Source organism: Pinus tabuliformis, chromosome X (genome assembly GCF_031772625.1).
Source record: "Pinus tabuliformis cultivar Carrire ecotype Pingquan chromosome X, CPIR1, whole genome shotgun sequence".
Lineage (NCBI taxonomy): Eukaryota > Viridiplantae > Streptophyta > Pinopsida > Pinales > Pinaceae > Pinus > Pinus tabuliformis.
In genome coordinates, this window is record NC_142308.1 from 1,482,216,652 (window position 1) to 1,482,240,600 (window position 23,949).

Below are 23,949 nucleotides of genomic sequence, written 5' to 3' on the forward strand. Positions count from 1 at the left end.
CTAACTCTACACTAGACCAAGTTATACTTAACTATTTCCTATGTGTCGGAATATCCTAACATCCCCCCTTAAGAACAACTTGGGATTGGATTGAAGGATGTACAAATATGACATAATAGGAGAAGGAAGGAGGCATTAGAGCCTATCCCCCCTTAGTGACAACTTCCTGAATTCCAACCATAAATCGAAGTTTAGTAAACTTTACCTATGTGAGAGCCTTTGTAAAGATGTTTGCAACTTGATCATCTGTTGAACAATATTGGACTTCAAGAACATGGTCATGAATGAGCTTTCTGATGAAGTGCATGTGCAGTTCAATGTGTTTGTTGCATTGATGTTGGACTGGATCTTTGCATAATTGAATGGCACTTTGATTATCACACCAAAGTGTATTCGGATGCTGCTGCTAAAATCCAAACTCTAATAGGATCTGACGAAGCCACGAGGCTTCCTTACGGCACCACGATACTCTACTTCTGTTGAAGAAAGAGAAATTCCACTTTGTTTCTTGCAAGCCCATGTAATAGATCTTGAACCAAGAGTGAACACATAACCTGCAGTAGACTTCCGATCATCAGGGTCACCAGCCCAATCGAAATTAATGAAACCAACCAATAGAGGATATGCTTTTGCACTGTAATGAATCCCAAACTGAACTATACCTTGAACATAACGAAGTATTCTTTTAGCTTCTTTCCAATGACTTTCACGTGGGTTTTGCATAAACCGAGCAATAAGGCCAACAGCAAAGGAAAGTTTAGGACGAGTATGGGTCAGATACAAAAGATTTCCTACAAGTTGACGGTATAAGGTAGCATCAACTTCAGGGGAAGTACAAGTGACTAAAATTTTGGCTCCAAACTGAAAGGGAGAAGGGGCTGGCTTATAGTCTTCCATGTGAAAATTGCATAAAATATCACAGGCATACTTGGATTTGGAAAGGGAAATACCTTCCTTGGATTGCAAGACTTGAAGACCAAGAAATAATGCAATTGTCCTAAGTCTGTCAATTCAAACTTCTTTTTAAGGCTGGACTTCATATGGCTTATAAGGTTGGGATCACTACCAGTAAGGATAAGATCATCAACATAAAGAACAAGAATGATAAGGGACTTGCCCACTTTCTTGGTGTAGACAATATTGTCAAAATGACACCTAGAATAGCCAGTTTCTAAAAGAAAATTATCCATTTTGGCATACCAAACCCGAGGGGATTGCTTGAGACCATAAAGGGATTTCTTAAGCTGACATACAAGGTTGGAGTCTATTTGTATAAAGCCAGTAGGTTGTTCCATATAGATTTCTTCATGCAAGTCCCATTGCAAGAAGGCAGATTTAACAACCATATGATGGACTTTCCATTCGAAAGAGGCAGCAAGGGAAAAAACAAGGCGGATAGAGTTAATTTTGGCAATAGGGGAGAAGGTTTCAGTATATTCAATGCCTTCAACCTGTGAAAAACCCTTAGCAACAAGATGAGCTTTATGTTTAACAAATTTTCCATCTGGTCCACTTGGTTCTCTAAACCCATTTGCATCTAACAAGTTTTCATCCCTTTGGAAGAGGAACAAGATCCCATGTATCATTTGCCAATAATGAACGATATTCTTCATTCATAGCTGCATCCCAAACTATATGGCCTAAAGCTTCTGCAAAGGTGTCAGGATCATAATTCGTTGAAGCTTGAGATAGTAAAGAAGAGGCTCTATCGAATTGAGAATGTGTACGTCGTTAATCTGTAGGATCACCGAAAAGAGCACCTGCTGCATCCCGAGTAGCAAAACCCATTTTGGAAGCTGAGGAGCTGAAGGAGGATCCTGAGAAGGTGGGGGAGGATTGTCATCCTCGCTGTCATCATCTGAAGAAGAAATATTTTCAGAAGTAGAAGGGATAGAGAGGTGGCACATCCACCGAACTAGGCTCGTAGGCCGATATATTTTCCACAAACTTTACATCTCTTCTAATGATAACATTTTTGGACTTAAGTGGAATAAGTCTATATCCTTTGACATCTTCAGAATATCCAACAAAAATACATTTTTCACTCTTAGGTTCTAAAGCTTTATGTTTCTCATTTGGAATATGGGCCCATGCTTCACTTCCAAAAACACGAAAGTGACTTACATATGGTTTAATTCAGCTCCATGCTTCTTCTGGAGTGATATTCTTTAAAACCTTATTAGGAGTGCGATTTACTATGTAATTTGCACAGTTAATTGCTTCTGCGCAAAATTAAGACTAAGTCCTTTAGATTGAAGCATACAATTAGTCATTTCCTTTGAGGTGTGATTCTTCCTTTCAGCTACACCATTTTGTTGTGGAGTATATGGAACAATATTTTGCATTTGAATTCCATTCTCAGTGCAAAAGTTGATGAATTTGTTGTTAACATATTCTCCGCCATTATCAAATCTTAGCTTAAGAATTTGATGTCCAGATTGTTTTTCAACAAAGGCCTTAAAGGCCAAGAACATGTTAAATACTTCACTCTTGAGTTTTAAGAAGTATACCCAAGTGCATTTGGAGAAATCATCAATGAAAGTTAAGAAATACTTGTAGCCAGAGAATGAAACAACTGGAAGTGGACCACATAAATCACTATGCACAAGTTGTAAAGGGGCTAAGGCGTGCCAAGAGGCACGTTTTTCAAAACTATCCTAACGATGTTTTCTGAGTACACATCCAAAACAAACACCATCTCTGCAAGATACCATTGGAAGACCTGTCACCATATTTTATTTACATAGATTCTGAAGGGAGCGATAGTTTAAGTCACCAAATCTCTCATGCCAAAGTTTGCTCACTTCATCATTATGAGAAACAAATACCGAGGGAAGATTTGGTGACCCAAAGTTGTTAAACTTATACAACCTTGTAGAATCATCAGCAATGCCAGTAGATAAAATCTGTCTAGGATCTCTTAGGTCCTTAATAACAACATCGTGAGGTGAAAATTCAACAATTTTACCTTCACCTGAATGAGTTATCTAATATACAGATAGAAGGTTGTAGGATAAGGTTGGAACACGTAATACATCATTAAATTGACCATTGTCTAGATGAACAGTTCCAGTCCATACAACACTAAGAGATCTATCATCACCAACATATATATTTTTGGTGTTACAATCATGTAAATAAGAAAACATGGCTTTGTTTTTGGCCATGTGATAAGAAGCTCCAAAATCAATGAGCCACTCATGAGAATGAGAAGAAGAAGATACATTTAGTGCATAACTAGACCAAGATGCTTGACAACCACAAGCAGAAAGTGTTATTCCTGAAGATGAAGTTGAAGTTGAAGAGTGCCCCAAATGGATGTTAAGCTTCTTCATTGTTGCTTGCAAGGCTTCCATCTTCTTAAAGCATTTGTATTCTAAGTGGCCATATCGATTACAAAAGTGGCAATGTCAATCAGTCTTCTTCCCTTTGTTTTTATTTGCCTTATCATTTTGTTGAAATGATTTTTTATTTTGAGACTGAAATTGCTTAGGACCCTTGTTTGGTTTAAGACCATTTTTTTTAGGATACTGCTTCTTAGGATTCTTTGAATTTGGTTGTTGTTGGGCAGCTAAGGCTTTCTTAGAAGAGTTTCCAAGATTAAGAATACCAAGATATAAGAGCTTTTCTTGTTCTCTTATTAAAGAATCACAAAAGGCGTCAAAAGAGGGGGACTTGTAGTCTTTTCCTTGAGAAATAAAGGCTTCTCTAGTAGAATGGAAGCTGGAAACAAACACAAAGTAGGCTAGTCACAACTTAGTAAGAATGGAATAGATAAGGATACCATCTTCTTTCTTAACCTTAACACCTTCCAAGAGAAGCTTAAGGGTCTTGAACTTGGACAAAAAATCTTCAATGGAAGAATTATTATTGGGGTCCAATGTAAGCAACTCATTTTTGAGTTGATGGGCTCTAATTTCATTTTTAATTCCAAAAAATTTAGTCAGCTGTTTCATTGCTTCATTAGGAGTATCAAGTTATGCGATATGGATTCTAAGGTCTGGAGAAATAGATATACCTATCAACCCACGTGTTTGATCTTGCATATTTTCCCATTTGGATGCCTTATCTTCAGATTGAAGTTTGGTTTCTTGGCCTGAAGCTATTCTGTAAAGACCTTTACTTCTAAGTAAATCCATAATGTAGGACCACCATTGGAAGTAGTTGGTGCTGTCAAGAATAACTTGGCATGGAATTTCCATTTTAATAGAAACTGGAGCTATAGATGTTGAAACTAAGTGTTCCAATGGAAATATCTAGGCTGATTCAAAAAAACAGCTCTGAAAATGGCTTCCAAATGAAGAAGTTATGGATTTTTGAAGAAAAGTTGTTGAATATGCCAACGAAGTGCGTGAATGTGTGGAAATGAATGATAATGTTATATTTAAAAAAAAATCCCCCCTTTCCAAACTTAATCTAATTATCTCACTTTAAAAAAAATAATAATAATAATAATAATTTATGTGACTCACTTTTATAAATAAGTGAAAGTCATTTTTACAATGGCACTTTATGAGCTACCCACTAAATTGTAACTTAAATAAAAGATAAAGAGACTTTAGAATTATAAGTGACTCAATTTTTATAATGGGTGAGAACGCTTTTACATAAAGTAACTTTAAAACATAAGTTACATGTGCTTTTTGAAAAAGTAACTCAACAAAAAGAAAGACTTGAACTCAAGACCTCTATTCACATAAAGTAACTTTGGACCAAGTGAGCTAGTTTAAAAGGTTAGTAATTTTCGGAAAAGAGGAAGGTGTGGTTTTTTTTTTTTAGTCACTGAAGCTTTGGGGTGCGTGTTTACTTGAAAACGTTTTTTTTGCCTACAAAGAAAAAACCACAAAACCCATCATGGACATACAAAAAAAAAACAAACCTTATGGCTTGAAGTTAGTTTTAGCTGGAAACTAAATATTTTCCTCAATGTTTCTGATTTTCCGAGATCACACTAAGGTGCGGCGGAAAAGAGCATACGCATGAGAAAAATCCTTCATTTATGTTTCTGATTTTCCCAAATCGCACAGAGTCGCGGGACAAAGAGCATATGCAGAAATGAAAGGTATAGATCTGGTAATAAAAACAGAGAGCTAAATAAACCAAAATAAATAGAGAGATGAATAGCTAGAACTGCAAATAAAGACTGTATACCTCAATATCTTTAAAATGACGTAGCTAGGGCCACCGGAAAACCTTTTTGCGTGAAACGAAAGGGATTCCTCACTGGAACAAATGCTCCTAACACAATAGAGCAGTCCTCCAACTCGAAAGCAGTCAATAAAAGTAGATCTAGGAAATGACAGTCGGATGCAGCTATACGGGCTTCAGATCTGGATCACCAACGGATGCGGCCCTCAAATATCTCTAATACCATGTAGGAATTTACAGGGTAAGTTCCTCAGACAGAACACCAAAGGACACCGCTCACAAACAGATCACAGATCAATACACCAGTATTCTTGACGTGGTTAAAACCATCAAAGAGAGAAACAGTCCACAGCCTAAGCCAACGCGATCACTTCAGACAATTTATTAATAAAAGAATGAAAATTTGCATAAGCTTCTCTCATGAACAGTTACCCTACAAATCACCCTCCATGCTCTTTAAATAAAGATCATGGACCCATCGGGTGTTAAGCCACGGATCAAGTGTCAGTAATACTGAGGAGAGAATGAACCGTCAGATCACTTCACGTCTAGAACATATCGTGACCATCAAATTGTAAGTTACAAAAGTACATAGTAAAGAAACACACTTTACCTAAATCTACATTAGACCAAGTTATACTTAACTATTTCCTATGTGTCAGAATATCCTAACATCCTCTCTTAACTATGTGTTGGTGATTTGGATGGATTCGTTCTAAGTGTAGATATCATACACATTTATATAGGGGAATCAGATCATAAATGAAAGAAAACCCCTAAAATCTAGGACAAATTCAACCATAGACAAGGGAAAAATAGCCCCTAGCCAATGCCATTCATGGAAATCAGGGGCCGATTGGAAGTAAATGAAAATCCCACCTGCATTGTGATACATGCAAACAATTGTTTCAAGGCGAATAAGGGCTTGGAATGAGTTATGAGCCATTCCTAAAAATTGGAGGGGGGCGATTGGAAGAAAATCCCACCTGCAAACGATTTTTCAAGGCGAATCGGGGCTTCGAACGAAAATTTGGAGAGGAGAAATATATTTTATCTCTAATTGTTTCCATAATATTGGTGGCTAAATTTTTTTTATCTCTTACTTTTTCCATAATTTATGGGCGAACGATAGAAAAAGGGTGTAATTTTAAAAATTCATCAATCCAAAATATAAAATCCTTTAAATTTCTCCCATGTGCGTAGATTCACCCCTAAATTTTTCTATGCTCATTCCTTATGTTCCATAGTAAAAAACCCTAGAATTAGGGCCCAATCTTGATTTACAATAGGATACTTGTCATAGAAGATCTCCAACCTTCAATTGTTTTTGTGATTCCATTCCTATTCACATATGAGTGTCCAAATAAGCTGAAGAATTAAGACCATAATGTTTTAAAAAAAATGCATGTATTGAATGAGTGCACCATGTCCTATGCATATAATATACATAGAAAATAGAGGGAACGACCTTCAAATCCTCTATAGACAATTTTATCCCATGAAAGGGATTTTTTATGTAGTATATAACAATCAAATAAAATGGGAAACTTTGGGCTATATGTTCTGAGCCCAAACTTGTTTCCAGATCAAGATGAGGAAGATTGATGTGGCTTATAGCTAGTTGATATGCCTCTTTGATTGTGAACATGCCCTTCTCTTTATAGCCCGATCAAATTTGTTTATCCCTTAGAAAGTAGTATCTTTTATTTGTGAAGTTCTTCCATTAATGTGTCCAGATTGGCTTGATCAAAAGTTTGAGGCCATCTTTCCTTATTTTTCCATTCTCTCCATGAGGTGTGCTCCACTATCTAGTGCCAATAATTTTCTAATGTCAAGAGACCTCCAGATTTCATAAGCTCTTTTATAACAAGAAATTTCATCCTACCACCAAAATTTGGATACTACTTACACGAGTTCATCCAAAACAAGGTATCCTTTCCCTGTTGGACTTCTCATAAACAATGTTGATATATGATGAGTTTATTAGTGCTATCCAAATTTCATATGGAAGATCCTTGAATAAGGTTTTTCACTCTCAATTACTGTTTCCATTATTGAGAGGGGTTGTATTTCTCACTCCAAATTTCCCTCCATAACTCCTAGCCACCTTGGATCCACCCCCACCATAAATTCCCCCCAAAATATTATCTAGATTTTTTCATGAAGACTAGGACCTCCTTCTGTTGTGAAGAAATAAATTATCCTAGGATAAAAAGGCCCATTTTTTTCCCTCATAGACTCTCCCCAGAGAAAGGATCTATAGTTAATCTTGATCAATATGAGGATTACATTGGGCACCGCTAATGTAGAGAGAAGATATATTAGAAGGGCTTGCAAGAATGATTTTAACAAGACAAATTTGCTAGCAGAATTTATAAATATGAAGTTCCAACAATCTAGTTTTTTGGATATTTTCTAGATTGATTCTTTTTAGTGAATAGTTATGAGGGATTTGTCTACCAAAGGTACCCCTAGATATTTAGCAGGGAGAGAACTATGCCAAAAATCCAGCAATTTGTCCAGGTTCCCTTGCACTGCAAGTTATTATTAAAGAAATAATTTGATATTTACCTGCATTAGTGGATGTACTTGAGGCCTCTGTGAATTCCTCCAGGATTTATTTTAGATCTCTAGCTTCTCTTATTGTAGGAACTCCCATTAGCATCTTATCATCAACAAAATATCGATGGGAGATGGGAAGATCAATGTCATAGAGTCTTAATCCTTTTATCTTTCCTTGTGCTATTAGTACCTTTATGGTGTGTCACAACCCTTCTACAACAAGAATAAATAAGAATGGAAAGAGAGCACATGAAGGCTTCAATGTTGAGGAAGGAGATCCATTGAAAGTCACTAAGAATAAATGGGTTGTAACCAAAGCTCCCACCTAGTTAATCCAACTACTTAAAAAACCAAGGTTGTGAGAAAACTGAAAAGATAAGCCCAACTAAGTTTGTCAAAGGCCTTAGATAGGTCAAGCTTAACTGGCATTCCTACCTTTTTATAATTTTTTTCTTCTTCAGTAAATAGAGGACCTCATGGTATACTACCATTACATCTAAACTTTGTCTTTCGTCCACATTACCAGCTTGCTCCGTTAACATTAGATTTGGCGGGGTGGATTTCGATTATTTTAAATGACTTTTGAAATAATATTCTATATCAAATTTCATGAGGCCATTGATTTGAAGCTACCAAGATCCTAGGCCTTATTGGAATTGGGAACTAGTGTTAATAGTGTGGCATTCAAGGCTAGAAATAAAGAGCATGAAATGTGAGATTCCTCCACCAGGTCATGGTTTTCTTTGCCAAGGAAGTGCCAACAAGCCTAGAAAAAATATGTCATGATCCCATCAATACTTGGCGCTTTGTTTTTGGCATGGACATTACGACCTCTTCAACTTTGGAATATGATACATTTCGCATTAACAAAGCATTATGATCTAATTGAACCAACAGTGGGATATTTTCTGTGATCTTTTGAATTTGTCTCCATCAACTTTGATTTAGTTCAGCTAAAATAAATCTATAATATCTAACCAATTATTTCTCCATCTCTTTGTAATTTGTGAGTTTTCACCCTAATTCATCTTTGATAAAAAAAAATCTTGTTATGATGTCAGTGTTTGATCATCGATTTATGAAAAAACTTTGTGTTCTTCTCCCCTTCTCAAAGTTTGTGGATTTTTGACCTTTGCCTCCATAATATTTCCTATTGTTGTCTTCTTTCTATTTTTGTGAGCAATTCTCGTTCTTTTGTAGCTAGATACCTATTTCTTCCCTCCATACTTATTTTTTGTTGAATCTCTTGCATTTATACCTCCAAAATCTTGTTTTTCTTGGAAATTATTTCCAAAATCCTCTTTGTTCCATTTTTGGTTTTTGAGTTAAGAATCTTGAGCTTTTATTGAAACTTGGCCATATTGGATGGACCTTGGACTTCAATATCTTCTCACCACACATTTTCCCTCTCAAGGAAGGATGGATCCTTAGGCTTGAAACTCTCGAATATGCAAGGCATATTTTAAGGGGAAACTTTGATATCTATTTCTAAATATATTGGTAGTGATCTAAACCTATACAAGGATAAATAGAAGCTTCCGGGAAGACATCAACTTCCCAGAGATATTATGAGACTAAAAATGTATCCAAGTGTGTGGCCATTTGCTTCTTACTATTGCAATGATTGTTCCATGTGAATACTCCATTAATTGTTCCACGTTAGCTAACTTCATTTGTTTCATTAGTTGTTTGAATTGTTGGGAGTCTATGCCCAATCAATATATACCTCTCTTTTTTTCCTTCAATGATATCACCATGTTGAAGTCTCCACCTATAATGCATGCAACTTATTTTGGTGAAGCTCTCTAATGCTAGCCAAGTCTCAAAGAAAGCCTAGTCCCCCTGATTTCCCAACAACATCTAGTGCTAAGGTTTGACATCCTATGCAACAATGAGAGGCTATTGAGTTGACTTTATCATTGTCACATTTAGTCTTTTGTAACATTACTATTGTAGGGAGTTCCCTACAGAATCTCTCTTTGAGAACCTTTTTTTCCCATAGAAGTTAAGGGTTATTATATTCCATGAAATTATCATCATTGGGAATGATGTTGGGTAGAGGAAAATGACTCTGTTAATAGAGCCACTTGTCCAAAATTGAAAAGTGCATCCCCCATCTCTTCTATCAACTCTTTTTGCTTTCCCTTCCTCTCTTTTTGTCTTACTTCACATGCTTGGGAGTATCTTTGAAGCTTTATGTTTTGATGCCAAGACTTGTTAGGGATGAGCTTGTTCCCTTCAAAGTCAAATTCCATTTATTTTTTAGTTGCGCATATATTTGTCTAAACAAATTTCTTTTTCTCTGATCTAGTATCTTTCCTGGGTCCTTACATCCTTTCTTTGATGAGGTCTATGAGTGCAATATCATCCACATCCATGTCCCTCAGCCCATTAACATTTCTTGTTCCATGTATGTATGACATATCAAATTCCTTTATTGTTGTGTTTTTTGTGGATTCTTCTGGCTTTTTTCTCCTACAAGTTTCCACCTTTAGTTTTCCATTTCCTTTCTCTTGATTCTTTTCTTCAGGATGTACCAAATTTGGCATTTCCTACTCTTCTTTAATCAATGCCTCGTAATGGTTTTTGAAAAGCTCCTTTAATGTTATTGCATTATGTGCTCAAGGTTTTTTTCGCGAGGTTGAACTTTCTAAAAACCCTCACCATCTAATTTTTGTTGATTTTCTAATGTTTCTTCTATGAGATTCAGGGGAAAATCTCCTAAAGAGATGGTCATATTCATCGCACTTACAGGGTTTGAACAATACATGCTCATAATATAAAGGTTGTTTCCAAAGTTCATCATGGTAGGGGATTTCAATTGATTTCATCAGTGGTTGGTGAACATTCTTATATACACATATCCTTGCATATGAGGTGTAGTTTCATCGCTTGGTCACTTTGGATATTTTCATAAAATATTTGATCATGTTTCCAATACCTTCTAATATTTCCTCCTCCCAAATTCTTTCATCAAAGAAAATTGGCAAACCTAAATTAACATTGCTACGAATTTTTCATTTTTTGGGTTGTACCTTTCTTGCCAGAATTTCATGAATAACATCTCATTGTTGAAAAAATACGGGCCGCTCTTGAATACCCTATTTATGTCTTCCAAATTTGCAAAAGTCCTTGTCAAGAAACCCTTTGCTCCCAGCTCTTGATCAATGTGTCCATTTAGATGTTATTTTTGTTGGATCCATCCAACCAATGCTCTCTCTATTGGCCAAATGCTAATGAAGTTGCATAATAAGGCATGATCCTTCATATGCCAAAGGAAGCTCTCAATTTTGTCTGATTTTACTTCATATTTTGGATCCTTGACTACCTCAAGGAGGCATCTTCCTTGCATATGGTTTTTCCAATTCACCCACAATGGAGGATAATAGTTATTTTTTTTTGCATGAATTAGGCCCCAAGCCGATTGATGGGGTGCTTGCATTTGATGGCTTGAACTAGAACCTCCATCTCCTATGACCACATTCTTGAAAGAGGGGTTTGGCCCCTCCCAAGGTGTGTGTGATAATTGGTCTCATGTTATACCAAATGAATTAAGTGCTAGGCCAATGTAAAAACAACACGAGGGAAATACCTTATACAATAAAAAAAACATGTTTACTAAAAAAACCTATCCCGTTTATTAAAATAATTATAAAGTATTATGAACATAAAATAGTATAAATATATATATATAACTCATTCTCCATTATAATTATAATTATAATAAAAAATTAAAAAATAACTATTTATTTATTTAAAAACAATGGTTTTAGTCTTAACCATCAATTATATAATGAAGTGAAGTTTTGGAAAAAATTTAAAAATAATATTCTGATAACATTCAAATATATAATATTTTATATAATGAAGTGAAGTTTTGGAAAAAATTAAAAAATAATATTCTGATAATATTCAAATATATAATATTTTAAATTAATTAAAAATTATATAATTAAATTAGAAATAGAATTTTGAAATATTAATTGTATACCATATTTTTAATAATGTTAAATTATTAAATTTACTTATGGGAACAGTTTAATTAACAATCCTATAATTAATAATTCTATCTCATCTCTGGTCGGTTCACCTTCATCATACTACTTTTTAATACCGAACTTTCACTAACACATTCCTTTTACTTGTGATGACACGAACTTTCACTCACATATCCTTTTGACTTTAATCTGTTCAACCTTTTCATCCACAAATTTTCCAAACCATTTGTTTATACCTACAAACTTTATTGTTCACTTTACGCCTCCCTCGTATGTTGATTGGTTTACTTTACCTTTTCCACCTACGTTATCACGTTTACTTTACCTGTTCCACCTCATTGAAAGCGAAAGCAATCTAAAGAATGTTCGTAAGGAAAGCCCTTTTCGTTTTGGTTTATGATTAATTTTTAATGACGGGGATTAAAACCCATAAAAGAAAAATTAGCTTAGACTTTTTTTCCTTTTCACTTTTATAAGTTAAAGATCGGGAAGGAGTTAATGGATATAACCTCACGGCGGAGAAAAGTAATGTTATTTATTTTATTTTTTTTCTCGATAAAACTGATCTAATTATATTACAAAAAAGCCAAAATTACAGCAAAAATTTACATTTGGGCCGAGGCCCTGTTCCTTCAGAGAGATTTTCCCCATGAATTATCAATCATAGCAAAACTGGCACTGAGAGAGACCAGTTTACCTTCCTTCTGACATATCCGACATTTAGAAGTAACATGGTGGACATATGGGTTGACACAGTGGATACATAATTCAACACGGTGGATACATAATTCGACACGGTGGATACATAATTCAACACTGTGGACATGTAGATTGACACGTAGACTGACACTGTGGTGATTTGGACCGACACGGTAGACATAAACCCCGTAACAAACATACAAAGTGAGCAAAATGAAATAGTCAGAGAGATGCATTCCTTGCCGCGAGGACATAGCGTCTGCAAAGTTAGTCTTCATCCGTGGTATGGGGCTCGTCCATTGCTGGACCCTTAAGCTTCTTCGAATCTTCCGCGTCCGAGCGCGAGCTCCGCTGAACAGGTTCACTAGGGCCGGCATCATCCTTCTGAATTGGTCGTCTGAAGTCGACAGTGGGAGTTTCCATATCAACCTTCGGCACAGTCACATTTTCCAGACGCCCCCGTATGTTGCTGCAATGCTCCACGGTGACCGAAACGATGAGGGTATTGTTCGCCAATGTGCATGGGATTCGGTATCGAATGGCTGGGTGTTCCGTGTGACCACACTCCTGAATTCCCCTGCTGCCTCTTACATTGCTGCTCGGAGTCCTATTTTGCTCTGAGGTGATCTCCACTGAAGAGGAAGGCGAAATGTCAGGCCTCTGAGAGGCTGAACGACCCCTTGAACCTCCTCTGCGGCTGCTCATCCTGAGCCTTTCTCTGGTTATCCAACAATTGCCTCCCAAAATAGAATTACCCTGAGAAACCTTACACCGGGCCAGAGAATGTTCTGCCTCTGCCAACACCCACTCAAATTGCTTGAAGGAATGCGGAAGAGTGGTTTGGGATTCAAACTTAATAACATCCATATTCCTCGAATGCTGCAGCGCATTGAATGGCGCCTGCACTGGACTGAACATTCCAACGACATCACCCTCCGTGAAAACCTTACCTTTCGAGCCCATTGCTTCACCTTCCGGCGAATTTAAGGGGCATGCGTACTGGTGTGGCGTGGCTCGTCCGGGCTGACAGCTGCCCATGTGACGAGCCACATGCCCCTCACGCGTCATTAACACCCGCATCCGGGAGAAAGGTAGTGGGCTTGGCCCGGTTTAGACTAACTACTCGCACGACGAGCTACGACCTTGCTCGGGATTGAACACAAGACCGGTCCGTCATGACGAGGATTTTGAAAATATAATTAGTTTTGTTTAAAATTTTATTCTAATTTATATTTATTAACTTCTGTTAAAAATAAATAAATTATTTTAATCAAAATAAGAAGGTTAAGTGAGAGTTTTTATTTTGTCCATATATAAGAACATACTAAAAACATTTATTTAATTAAGGAAATTAAATGTTGAAATATATATATATATATATAAATTAAGAAAATTAATGGATAAAAATAAGAAAAGACAAAAAAGACCAAATAATTATAATTTATTATTATATTAACATCAATTATTATTATATAAACTATTAAATTCCAATCTCATAATATTTACGAAAATTAATAATTTGAATAAAAATAAAAATAAAAAATATTTTTATTAAAGTTAAAAATAAATAAAAATAATAACTATAATAAGTAAATAGAACTATTCAAAGTTTAACCAAACTATATTATCTTTATTAAAAATATATTATAATAAAATTAATAAAAAACAAATCAAGAAAAATATAGGTAAGAGCTACTTATTCTTATAATTCAATAATCATTTAAAATAATTATTGAAAATTAATATTATTTTAACAACATTATAATAAATAAAATTATAACATTTTATTGGATATAACCGTTTGTAAAAAATGCTAAGAAAATATATTAGGAAATTAAAGAATGTTATTAGAGAATAAAAATAAAGACTATATATGTGTAAAATAAAAATATATCTAAAAGAATAAAATTTTATTTATAATATCTCTAAGATATATTTTATGGTTCCATAATTATTGAAAATTAATATTATATAAAAAATATTATAATAAATAAAATTATAATATGTTATTGTATATAACACTTTATAGAGAAATGACAAAAAAAAATATTAACAAATTAGAGAATGTTATTATAAGAATAAAAATAAAAATTATATATATGTAAAATAAATAAATAAGTTGCTTTTATTATATTATAGAAAAAAATTATGGATGGCTAGGGGCAGCAATACTTTAATCTTTATGATTGTGAGTGGTAGGCTTCCTTGTTACCATAATTTTGCTTTCCATTTTTCTTGCCAACTTGAATGCCTTCTCCAATGGATCTAGTTCCCAAAGGCGAATCTCATGTTGGATGTTATCTTTTAAAGTCCCTATGAACACATCAATCCTATGCACCTCTGGAATATCTTTTACCCTTATATTCAATTTTTGGAATTCCTCAATGTGCTTAATCAATGAACCCTTTTGTTTGAGATTTATCAATTGGCTAAAAAAAGTGTTGCTTTTTGTATCCTCATAATGTGCTATCATTTCATCCGTAAAAATAGCCCAAGTGACAATTTGTTTACGAGAGCAAAGCCATCGATACCATACAAACTAATTCCAAATATAAAGTTTCAATGCGTACCTTTTGTGTGTTTTTCACATTATGGAGATCGAAAAATTGCTCCATCTGTAGTATCCATGTTCCAAGATCCTTTCCATCAAACTTCCTCATATCGATCTTTGGAACATGGTGGTTCTTCGATCCAACGTTAAAGTCTATGAAATCATGATTAACATTTATTTTGTTCTCATCATGAGTTTCCTTTACTACTCTTTCACTATTAGTAAGCATTTCTTGTACAAACTTTGTCAAATTTGTCTTCAAATCTTCCATGCCTTTCTTTAAATCATCCATCTTAACTTCCATGCCATCCATCTTAGCTTCCACGTCGTCCATCTTAGCTTTCACGTCATTCATCTTAGCTTCTACACCTTTCTTTAAACCATCCATCATAGCTTCCACGCCATACATATTAGCTTCTATGTCTTTCTTTAAACCATCCATCTTAACTTTTGTTACCTTTGTCTGAGTGAAATTTGTTGCACTCGGTCTCATAATTTTGATATATAATGTTGCATTTCTTCCTTTTTTTCATGAGTCATGCTAGAGCTTTTAGGTTGCTTACTAGGTGTTTTCATTTTCTTTCTTCGGGGCATTAATTACCGATAATAATGCTTCACTATGCCCTTTTAATTCCTTCAAAATAATTTTTCAAACCAAGCTTATGCAAAAATTTAAAAAACTACACACCTTTTTTCGCTTTGTAGGAGCTCGATATTGAATCTGATGTATCTCTCTAATTTTGGATCTCCAAGGTCTGAAATTTTTTCCTGCGGTAACCCTCTGAGTAATATTTCTAACCTCTCTAGTCTGATCAAGATTGGATTCTCCAATGAAGAGTTATGCCAAATCTCCCACAATGACATGAGTAGAGTGAACTTGTACGACGTTCCGCGGGTCACTGTTTCAACCTTAGGTTCAAAAAATGATACCCAAAAAACTACAATCTGTCCTCTTTTTGTAACTTCTTACGAAAAATCAATCTAATGCTCAGAGCGAAAGTTACGACGATTTTCCCAAGGTCACCTGTTTGGAATGTAATTCGAGGGTTTGCAAAAACCCTAACTTTCTCAGATTATATCTCCGAAAATATAGCGAGACAAGATCTAAAATTTGGGTCCGAGGTTCAGCGAGATTTTGTATCAAATGGGTTTTGTTTTTAGCTTCTGAAACATCATAGAAACAAAGTTATAGCGAAAATCCCACGATGACCTATTTGGAGCAGCGAAACCCTAGAATCCAAAGCTCTGATACCAAATGTTATAAAACCAACTCACAAAAAGATAGAAAAGATAGATCAACGCCTTATAAATAAGCCTCTTCGAGGAGGCAACCTCCTTTACATTACAAAAATGAACAATTCTTAGATGATTCAAATGATAAAACCTCCTTTCTGTATATAGGAGTCTAAGGAGTCACAATATAACCAAAGCCGACCTAACATAAATAATATACAGGCACAAAAATAACAATAGTGAGATTCTATGGGGCACAATAATAACAATATGGGGATAATAGAGGCACAACAATAACAATAAGGGATACAATGACAATAGTAATGGGGGAATCACTAGTATTATAGGGACCTAACATTTTTCCTATCTTGCAAAAGGGATTGAAACACTTCAAGAAATCACATGGAATGAGTTTTAATGTTTGTGATGACAATGTACAGGACCAAGGAAGGCTCCTAAATTGAGCATAAGCTAAAATTTTGGAGGGTCTTGTAGCAGCGAAACAGATCCTCATTTTCTACATTCTGAACATAATCTTCTCCAAATCAACTATCATTATGAGCCTCCAAAACATTATGTTATGTATCAAGTTCATTAGAGAAATTTGTTATATTGTTTTCTACCCTTCTATCAAAATCTGATCGCCAAAGATCAGTGTGTCCATTTAGATGCTATTTTTGTTGGATCCATCCAACCAATGCTCTCTCTATTGGCCAAATGCTAATGAAGTTGCATAATAAGGCATGATCCTTCATATGCGAGAGGAAGCTCTCAATTTTGTCTGATTTTACTTCATATTTTGGATCCTTGACTACCTCAGGGAGGCATCTTCCTTGCATATGGTTTTTCCAATTCACCCACAATGGGGGATAATAGTTGTTTTTTTTGCATGACTTAGGCCCCAAGCCGATTGATGGGGTGCTTGCATTTGATGGCTTGAACTAGAACCTCCATCTCCTGTGACCACATTCTTGAAAGAGGGGTTCGCCCCCTCCCAAGGTGCTTGTGATGATTGCTCTCATGTTATACCAAATGAATTAAGTATTAGACCAATGCGAAAACAACACGAGGGAAATTACTTTGTACAATAAAAAAACATGTTTACTAAAAAAAACCTATCCCATTTATTAAAATAATTATAAAGTATTATAAACATAAAATAATCAGTCTATATATATATAAAAAACTCATTCTCCATTATAATTATAATTATAATTATAATAAAAAATTAAAAAATAACTATTTATTTATTTAAAAACAATGTTTTTAGTCTTAACCATCAATTATATAATGAAGTGAAGTTTTGGAAAAAATTAAAAAATATTATTTTGATAATATTCAAAATATATAATATTTTAAATTAATTAAAAATTATATAATTAAATTAGACATAGAATTTTGAAATATTAATTGTACACTATATTTTTAATAATGTTAAATTATTAAATTTACTTAGGGGAACAGTTTAATTAACTATTCTATAATTAATAATTCTATCTCATCTCATGTCGGTTCACCTTCATCATACTACTTTTTAATACCGAACTTTCACTCACACATTCCTTTTACTTGTGATGACACGAACTTTCACTCACATATCCTTTTGACTTGTGATGACACGAACTTTCACTCACATATCCTTTTGACTTGTGATGACACGATGCAATCTGTTCAACCTTCTCATACACAAATTTTCCAAACCATTTGTTTATACATACAGACTTTATTGTTCACTTTACGCCGCCCTTGCATATTGATTTGTTTACTTTACCTTTTCCACGTACCTATCACGTCATGCAATGATAGTCTTTTTATGGTTAATTTTTTTATTAATGGTTTAGTTAATATTCTAAATACTCCTATATCAGAATGTCATAAGAAAGGGAAAAAGACCATAGCAAAGTTGTTTCACCTCATTGAAAGCGAAAGCAATCTAAAGAATGTTCGTAAGGACAGCCCTTTTCGTTTTGGTTTATGATTATTTTTAATGACGGGAATTAAAACCCATAAAAAAAATCAGCTTTGACTTTTTTTCCTTTTCATTTCATTTTTTTTTTTTAAATTTAAAGATCGGGGAGGAGTTAATGGATATAACATCATGGCGGAGAAAAGTAATGTCATTTATTTTGAAAATATAATTAGTTTTGTTTAAAATTTTATTCTAATTTATATTGCAGTTGTCTATAATGTGATTTTTTTGGAAGTTTTTTCAGTGGGTTTTTCTGGTCAAAATCTGGTAGCAATTTATTGGAATCCTAAGTTTGATTGGTATTTTCTGCACAATCAAAGTGTCCCAGGGGTTTTCCACGGTGCTGAATCCAAATATGCAGTTAAAAAACCATTTTAACTGCAACAAATCAAGATTTAACCTCAATTTCTTCTGCCGGATTCGTCACCGGAATCTTCAAAAAGTCGCATTATAGACAACTCCATTTATATTTATAAACTTATTTAAAATAATAAATTATAAATAAATAAATTATTTTAATCAAAATAAAAAAGTTAAGTGAGAGTTTTTAGTGAATATATAAGAAAACATTAAAAACATTTATTTTATTAAGAAAATTAAATGTACAAAAAAATATATAAATTAAGAAAATTAATAAAATAAAAATAAGAAAGGACAAATTTTTTGACTAAATTAATAATATATTATTATATTATATAATAAATTAAGAAAAAGACTAAATAATTTTAATTTATTATTATATTAGCTTGAATTATTATTATATAAACTATTAAATTCCAATCTCATAATATTTATCAAGATTAATAATTTGAATATATATATATATATGTTAAATTTAAAGATAAATAAGAATAATAATTATAATAGGTAAATAGACTATTCAAGGTTTAACCAAATTATTTTATTAAAAATATTTTATTTATAATAAAATGAAAAAAATAAATAATAAAAAAACGAATCAAGTTTGTTATAAAAAATATAGGTAAGAGAATAAGCTTCTGACTTATTCTTATAATTCCATAATTATTGAAAATTAATAATATTATAATAAATATAATTATAATATGTTATTGGATATAATAATTGGTAGAAAAATACTAAGAAAATATATTAGGAAATTAAAGAATGTTATTACAGGAATAAAATTAAGGACTACATATGTGTAAAATAAAAATATATGTAAAAAATAAAATTTTATTATATAATATCTTTAAGATTTATTTTATAGTTCAATAATCATTTAAAATAATTATTGAAAATTAATATTATTCAGAAAATATTATAATAAATAAAATTATAATGTGTTATTGTATATAATATTTTATAGAAAAATGACAAAAAAATATTAAGAAATTAAAGAATATTCTACAAGAATAAAAATAAAAACTATATATATATAAAATAAATAAACAATTTATATTATATTATAGAAAAAGTTATGAAAAATATTAATGAATAAAGGATGGAAAATAACTATAAAATAAAATAAAATAAAAAGATGGAAAAAGGGGGAAAACAATCATGTATAGATGGGGAATCTAATATAATAATAAGTTAAAATTATCTGGTCCCTTTTTTACTTCTCAAAAAAAGATGTGTAATTCATTTAATGTCTAATAATAATCAGCGAGTAGCATTTAAAAACAATAATAATAATAATAATAAAATTATTTTAATAATTGTAATTAAATAACATATTTTAATATATATTTTAAATAAAATATTTAGTGTCAATTTTATCATTTTATTAAATCTTATGGGAGGGGTTGAGAATGGAAGCCACTATGGGGAATTAAACTTCCCAAGAGTGTCTATATTAGACTAGGCTTCACACAATGCTAGATTATACTAGGTTTCACATAATGGTGGTGATAAGCACTCGACTAAGGTAAGTATATTTAAATTGTTAATAATCCAGGTAGAATGCAATTGACTTATTTTGCCAACAACTCACAAGAACTACATTCCAATAATTTTGACATGAATATATTGTCACAAATTAATTATATAATAGTAAACAAAAGTAATACATGATTTCCAACTATGACTTCATTGACTTTATCGAAATATTTTGATTAATTTAGATTTGGCTTCATCAAATTGATCTATCCATTTTTTCGTTGCCATGGGCCTAAACTTGTCATGGGATATGAATCCCAAGTCCGCTTGAATCGGATCTTCTTTCATTGGGCTTTGAGAAACTTGAACTTATTGTTTTTCTTGAGAAATTGAACTCACTTGAGGTAGAGGAGTAGGTGGAGATTTGTGTGGCAAAACTAACTAGTAATAACCCACTAGGTTGATTTTTCTTGCTTCATTTTATATGTCTTTAACTCATTTAGACATTGAGGAGCTAACTGCCTTTTTTCAAAACAAACCCTACATCACAAAGAAACAAGCTCAAAGCCTAAATTATTAGTCAAATTTTGTCCAACATTAAGAATCCTAAGTTAAATTCTATTTCCACATAAATTATGACATAATTACAATACTTCTTAAGTTTAAGAAAAGACAAAATAGAACTTGGTTAAACCAAACCAAATAGCCTGAAAAAAAGCCAAACCCCACAAATGCAGTGATAGAACCTCTATTAAAATATTGAAAAAAAAAAACAAAGATTTCATCCCAAAACCATAGCCCTTAAAGATTAAGTCCCTATCTTCAATATTATAAAACTCAACTACCAAAGATCCCTTTACATAAAAGTCGATGAAAGCTTCCTTCTCGTTTAATAAAAAACCCCAAATCCAAATTTCCACTATCCAAAAACATAAATTAGTAACGCAAGACAAAAATCCCAAAAAGTCAAACTAAACACCCCGACCTCTTCATCGTCAACCTCGGAGCGAATAGAAATAGAAAAAATAAAGACCTTCACACTAAAAATACCGGAAGAGCAAACATATATCGCTAAAATAAGACTTTCTTCAAAGAAACAACTCCTAAAGAACCGATGATAAAATTTGAAGAATCAATCATAAAATTTGATATCACATATTATAGTATATCACTTACGATGAAGACAGACCGAAGAGAAACCACGAAGAAAAATAGCCATGGACAAACACATTATATTTTTACTTCAGATAGATATTTATTATTTAAATTAAATTATTATTACTATTATAATTTTCAAGTAACACGTGCTGAAATACATCCATCATGGTTAATATTGTAATTCCACTGGGTTAATATTGTAATTAAACCTCTACTTTTCCACTGGGTTAATATTGTAATTAAACCAATAATTAGATGAAGTGTGTTTTTGACCTTTTGACTAAGTTATAGTTTAGATCAGATGCTCAACGTTTTATTACTCATTAACTTTTATTTTTTTCTTATTAAAATAAATAAATAAACAAATATTACCATTAATATGGAACGGTGGGATAATAATTATATAGTTTATTTATTGTGGTTGAAAGATTTTTCTCTCAATCAATCTATTATTTTTTGCCCTGATGATGGATCTCCTTCGGGGTTTGAAATGTCGACATATTGAACAGGACATTGTGGATAATCCAGATCATACTTCTCCAAAAATCAACCACAGAAGCTTAAAGTCTAACAAGACCATTCTCTCATTGACATGTATCATGGATACACAGCAATGGCAAAAACACTGAATAGACAAGCAAACAAATTATTCATAGAGAGTTTGTAACATAAAAATTTTGATCAACATGAAACATATACTAGTTAATGGAGCGATTTTGCTTAATGATTGAGTTGAAAGGTTTATTTTACAGTTCAGTATAATATGTAATGCTGTCTCTCCCTCATCAAAATTGAAATTTTGTTTAGGAGTTGTCTATAATGCGACTTTTTGAGATTCCGGTGACGGAATCCGGCGGAAGAAATTGAGATGAAATCATGATTTGTTGCAGTTAAAATGGTTTTTTAACTGCATATTCGGATTCAGCACCCTGAAAAACCCCTGGGACGCTTTCATTGTGCATAAACTAGTTATCAAACTTCGATTTCAATAAATTACTGCCGGATTTTCACCGGAAAAAATCGCCGGAAAGGCTTTCAAAAAGTCGCGTTAAAGACTACGGCTTTTGTTTATAAATATTGTTTGTACATCATTAAAGTTAAAATTTTATTCATATTCCCTAAAATCAAAAAATCAAAAAATAAAAAAATAAAAACATTTCAATAATATTATTCATTAAAAAATTATACATTAAAATTAAAGAAATTGCATCTTCTTAACTCATTTTAAATTTGTATTTAAAATAGATAAATCTCTATTTAAAATAGATGTATACCGATATTAATATTACAAACAAATCTCAAAAATAACTGGAATATCACTGTGTGCCCATAACTAGAATATCACAGTGTGCCATTCCTGCTATACCTATCGTATTTATGAGAAATGTTAACAGAGACAATCAGAAAAAAATGCTCGAAGGTAAAATCTCTTGGTCCAGCCCATTGAGTTCATGTACATAATTATATTCATCAGTCTCGTTGAAGCAGTTGGCAGGGGGCGACACAAGGAAATCAGAACCAGCGCACCCCATATCCATTACCCAGTTGGGAGAATGCAAGGCCAATAATTCTTCGTCCAGCGAGAATCGATCGCGAGACGTCATAGAAACACTGGAGAGTTCGTGATTATGATGATCAGAAGCAGACGCAGAAACCGAATCATTGTTCACATTATTATTAGAATCGTATAAATTTTGATCTTGCGGTTGCCAGGATGAAATATCGGTAGAGACCATCGGCTGCGTTAATTCGGCGGCTGCCTGGGCAGCCGCCAGCTGGATATCTCTCGGATTCAGAGAAGAGGGGCGCGGCAGCGTGTGGACGGAATCCGGGAAATTGGGCAAAGCAGATCTTCCCTTCAGGCTGAGCGCAGCCACGTCGTAAGCTCGAGCCGCCATCTCTGCCGTTTCGAAGGATCCCAACCATATGCGCTTTCTCTTCCCAGGCTCGCGAATCTCGGACACCCACTTCCCCCAGCTCCGGCGGCGAACGCCTCGGTACGTTCGAGGCCGAGCGTCGCGGTTTCGAATCCCGTCCGCGCCATCGTCGAAGTTCCTACCAGTACCATCCATGGTGATAATCAGGGCAGAGCAAGGACAGGCGATGGGATTATATAGAGCTGCGAGCTTCTTCATGTCCAGCCTAATCATTCTGGTGGGGTTATTTACTCGGAGCAAAAGATGAAATGGAGGCGACGCGTTTTCTGCAGCAGAATCACTAACAGCTGGAGCGCAGGCCATCTGTCATCAAAAACAGTTGGAGGAACTTGACAGAAGTTGCTGCGCTGCACTACATTGATTGCTCGGTTGCGTAAAATGAAATAATTTGCGCCCATATTTGGCAAAGTGGTCAGTTTGACGGAAAGTTGGCGGGCCTCCTGAAGTTGAATGCTCTTTTACTCAAATTTGTCAAACATATTTTAATAGGATCCACTAAGTCAAAGTCCCCTTTCACACTGGTGAATTGGTTCTGAATTTCAATGAACTGGATCTTTCTTAAATATTTTATTGATTAAAATAATGCATACAAAATTATGGGCTTTTGAAATCATTTTAACTATGTCCATAAATAATATTTAATTTATTAGGATATTTTATAAGGAATAAGAATGCTTTAAAAAATTATTAGACTTGGAAATTAGTGTTGACAGACAATATTTGTCTTCTTCTGTATTTATAAATATTAATTTGGAATCTTGTACATAAATGTCATGATAAAATCCTCAATGCATTCCTTAATGAGGGTGGACCCCACCATAAAATGTTAAGGGGTCGTCCACCTTACAAGTGCCA

At 33.6% G+C, this 23,949-nt stretch overlaps 1 protein-coding gene across 1 annotated transcript; it reads right to left on the reverse strand.

Moving 5' to 3' along the window:
* Window positions 1-22,380: 22,380 nt before the first annotated feature.
* LOC149145614 (uncharacterized) lies at window positions 22,381-23,444 on the reverse strand. Its single transcript, XM_089449377.1, has one exon. The coding sequence runs from the start codon at window positions 23,395-23,397 to the stop codon at window positions 22,558-22,560; it is 840 nt and encodes a 279-aa protein (XP_089305503.1). The 5' UTR covers window positions 23,398-23,444; the 3' UTR covers window positions 22,381-22,557.
* Window positions 23,445-23,949: the final 505 nt, after the last annotated feature.

Coding starts and splice junctions, on each gene's coding strand:
- LOC149145614 (XM_089449377.1), bottom strand. CDS start 23,397: ATGGCCTGCGCTCCAGCTGTTAGTGATTCTGCTGCAGAAAACGCGTCG.